We start from the raw sequence: 3,088 nt of genomic DNA, 5'->3' as shown, positions 1-3,088 counted from the left end.
AAAAAAAAAAAAAAAAAAAAAGAAAGGAAAAACCCTCAATCATGATAATTCATTATGAAAACTAAAATTGTTGTGGTTAACATCAAATGCAGACAGATATCATATGCATAGTTATTTCCACTAAATAACTGTATACCTATGGGCAGCAGAAACCAATGAAGTGCCAATGCGGAACTTACCAAACCAATTTATGTTCCCAAAGTTGCCGAAATGAAAATGGCTCAAGAAATATATATTTGTGATATTGGTATATAATTGGGATAAGGCTAAATATAACCCATGCTTGGAGGAATACATTCAACTATCATAGAAAGGTGTTCCATGCTAACTTCTACTCTAACCCAAACTGCAAAGCCCAACATTTAAAAGCTTCCAATAACAAGTAAATAATAGTCAAATCACAAATTTCATGTAACATTTTAAATAGGAAACTGTTAGAATATATATATTTAAGTGTGCCGCAGGGGTAACTAGGGTACTTTTCCCCTCTACCACCAACCCTATTTAGAGTGGGCAGCTGGATGGGGGTCATAGTTGTAATTGGGGTATAAATTGTATTTCTTTTATGACTCTTTTTCTTATTATAAATAAAAAGCTTGTTTGATCAGTTAGATCACTCAAGCATTCTGCCCTAATTTGGCTGTCAACAGAAACATTAAAGCTATGTTTGGTAGCCAAGAGAAGAAAAGAAAAAAATAAAATAAATTGTACCATTTTCTTGGTTTAAGAAATTCTCATTGTGTTTGGTATGTCCTGGATCAAGAGAAGATTCTTTTTTTGAATTTCAAAATTCACCTTGGGAATGTTGAATTTTTCTTCTGCCGAAAAAAAAAGGAAGAAAATCTTGCCTAACACACAAGCAAATAAAAATACTTTTCTTTTCTTTTATTCTATTGGTAGCCAAACAGAGAATTTTTTCTTTTCTTACCATTTCATTTATTTTCTTCTCTTTTCTAGATTCTTTTTTCTTTTCATTTCTTTTCTTTTCTTCTCTTGCCTATCAAACACAGTCTAAGGAATCCCTAACAGAAAATATACTAATCATTGTTCTCTTGCCACACATAAGGGAATTCAAGTTAAGTATTCCAGCAGCATTGAAATTTTAAAAGTAGATGCAGACATGCAGTTAAACACTTTTTAAGCATTTCACTAGAATGCATACCTGTTGAATCCCAAATGATTTGGATGCCTGCTTCCCTTTGTCAATCTGAAGTAAGACCAAACATGTATATTCAGATGGAACACTGGTTTGTATGCTCATTTTTGCGACCTGTGAGACAAAAAGGAAAAAGCTCTGGCAATGTTGCAAACACATTCACCAAGCATTCTTTTGAAAACCACAGCACACTATTACACCAGATGAGGTGGCTCAGAAAGACAGGAACAGGGCCATGAACAGCTCAGTCTGAGTCATGACGTGGATTTGTGTGGCATAACTAAATAGCAGTTCAACCAGATGACCTGGTTTGTTAACAACTAGCCAACACCAAATATTTTATTCTCTTTTTAACTTTCAATGCCAGATAGCATCATCAGATTACTATTTCTTAAACATGCATAAAGATGAGGTGCCACAGCCAAGGGGATATCCTTGTTTCTACATCATCCCCTATTCAACTGCCATTTCACAGAAGGGCCCTGCCACATGGCAAAATAGAAGCCACTTCTCTAGTGTCAATTTTGTTCAAATGGTGGGACTCTGGATCCACTAGCTACAATAGGCTTCTGCTAAAAGGGAGGAAAGGTGCCAATTCATGTACATATGGCAGTGTTTTTTCCAGGCATTAGACATGGCTGTCAGATGTTCAACCTCTAGTTTTTTTAACCACCTGGCAAGGCTGGCATAGGTCATGACTTAAAGTTGATACTGCTGAATGGAAACCGTTCAAACGTGTCAGATGGACCATGGGCAATGGTTGTACTAAAGAAGATTTAAAACTTCGTCTAAACACAGATAATTGTGAAGCACTTTTGCTAAAAGCATAACTTTATATGTAGTGCCATTGTTTTCCCTTTCCTTTAAGTTTCACTTTAACTATGAGTACCAACCAAATAGAAGTCAGACTGCAGACAAGTGGTAGAAAACAGACCAGAGGCAGCAAATCAATTGCCCGATTGCAGACAAGTGAGACAAAACAGCCAGCCTCTGGCCTGTTTTAAGAAACATTGACATGGCACATCAAGTAACTTCAAGAAGATTAGTGCAAATAAGTATGATACTAAACTACCTTAACATTTGATCCATAATCCTTCTGGATGGTCAGAAAAGTTACCACCAAGGATTAAAGTATCGGTATCGGTCGTCGTATCGGTCGGTCAAAATTAAGATACGTATCGGAGAGTATCGTATCGTATCGTATCGGAGATACACTAAGATACGCTAAAGATACACACATAAATGGATAGGAAACATTTTTTTAAACACTTTTGCATAAAGAATTTGTTAAAAAAAGCTATTGATAACATGTATTATGCATAAACACTAAATTGAGGGCATCGTACTAAGAATTCAAGGTTTGTAGTTGTCCCATAAATGTAAAATCCTTGTTCCCAATCTTGATTTCCACTTTAGTTAGAGAGAAATATGACTGACAGCAACTTTGGAACAAAAACCCTTCAAAAAATCGTGTGTTTTCTGAAAAATTACCCATCTTGGCCATTATATGACCGATACTCACCGATACGTATCGATACTCACCGATACGTACCGATATATATCGATACTCACCGATAAGTATCGATACTCATCGATACGTACCGATATATATCGATACTCACCGATACGTGTCAACATATACCGATACGTATCGATCGATACATACCGATACTCACCGATACGTACAAATACATACCGAAACATATATTTTACCTCAATTTTATAATTTTCATAGTCGTATCGAGGCATATCGTATCGTATCGATGTGTATTGGTGGTGTATTGATGTATATCGGTATGTATTGTAAGATATATATCGATACGAAAGGATTTTAAAAATTTCATGTATCGTATCGATCGGCTAAATTTAAGATACGTATCGGAGGGTATCGTATCAGTATCGGAGATACTTAAAACCATGGTTACCACCATG

General features: G+C 35.8%; 1 protein-coding gene across 3 annotated transcripts in view; it reads right to left on the bottom strand.

Annotated features, from left to right (window-relative positions):
- LOC122066198 (inter-alpha-trypsin inhibitor heavy chain H3) overlaps positions 1 to 3,088 on the bottom strand; it is a 17,706-nt gene that overhangs the window by 1,452 nt on the left and 13,166 nt on the right. For all 3 annotated transcript variants that reach the window (XM_042630031.1, XM_042630036.1, XM_042630026.1), the window contains one exon: positions 1,163 to 1,270. In XM_042630031.1, coding sequence (XP_042485965.1) covers positions 1,163 to 1,270 — 108 coding nt within the window. The remainder of the gene's footprint in view (positions 1 to 1,162; positions 1,271 to 3,088) is intronic.

This window comes from Macadamia integrifolia, chromosome 2 (genome assembly GCF_013358625.1).
Source record: "Macadamia integrifolia cultivar HAES 741 chromosome 2, SCU_Mint_v3, whole genome shotgun sequence".
NCBI lineage: Eukaryota > Viridiplantae > Streptophyta > Magnoliopsida > Proteales > Proteaceae > Macadamia > Macadamia integrifolia.
The sequence above is the reverse complement of the archived record's forward strand: the minus strand, read 5'-3'. Positions and strand labels throughout refer to the sequence as shown.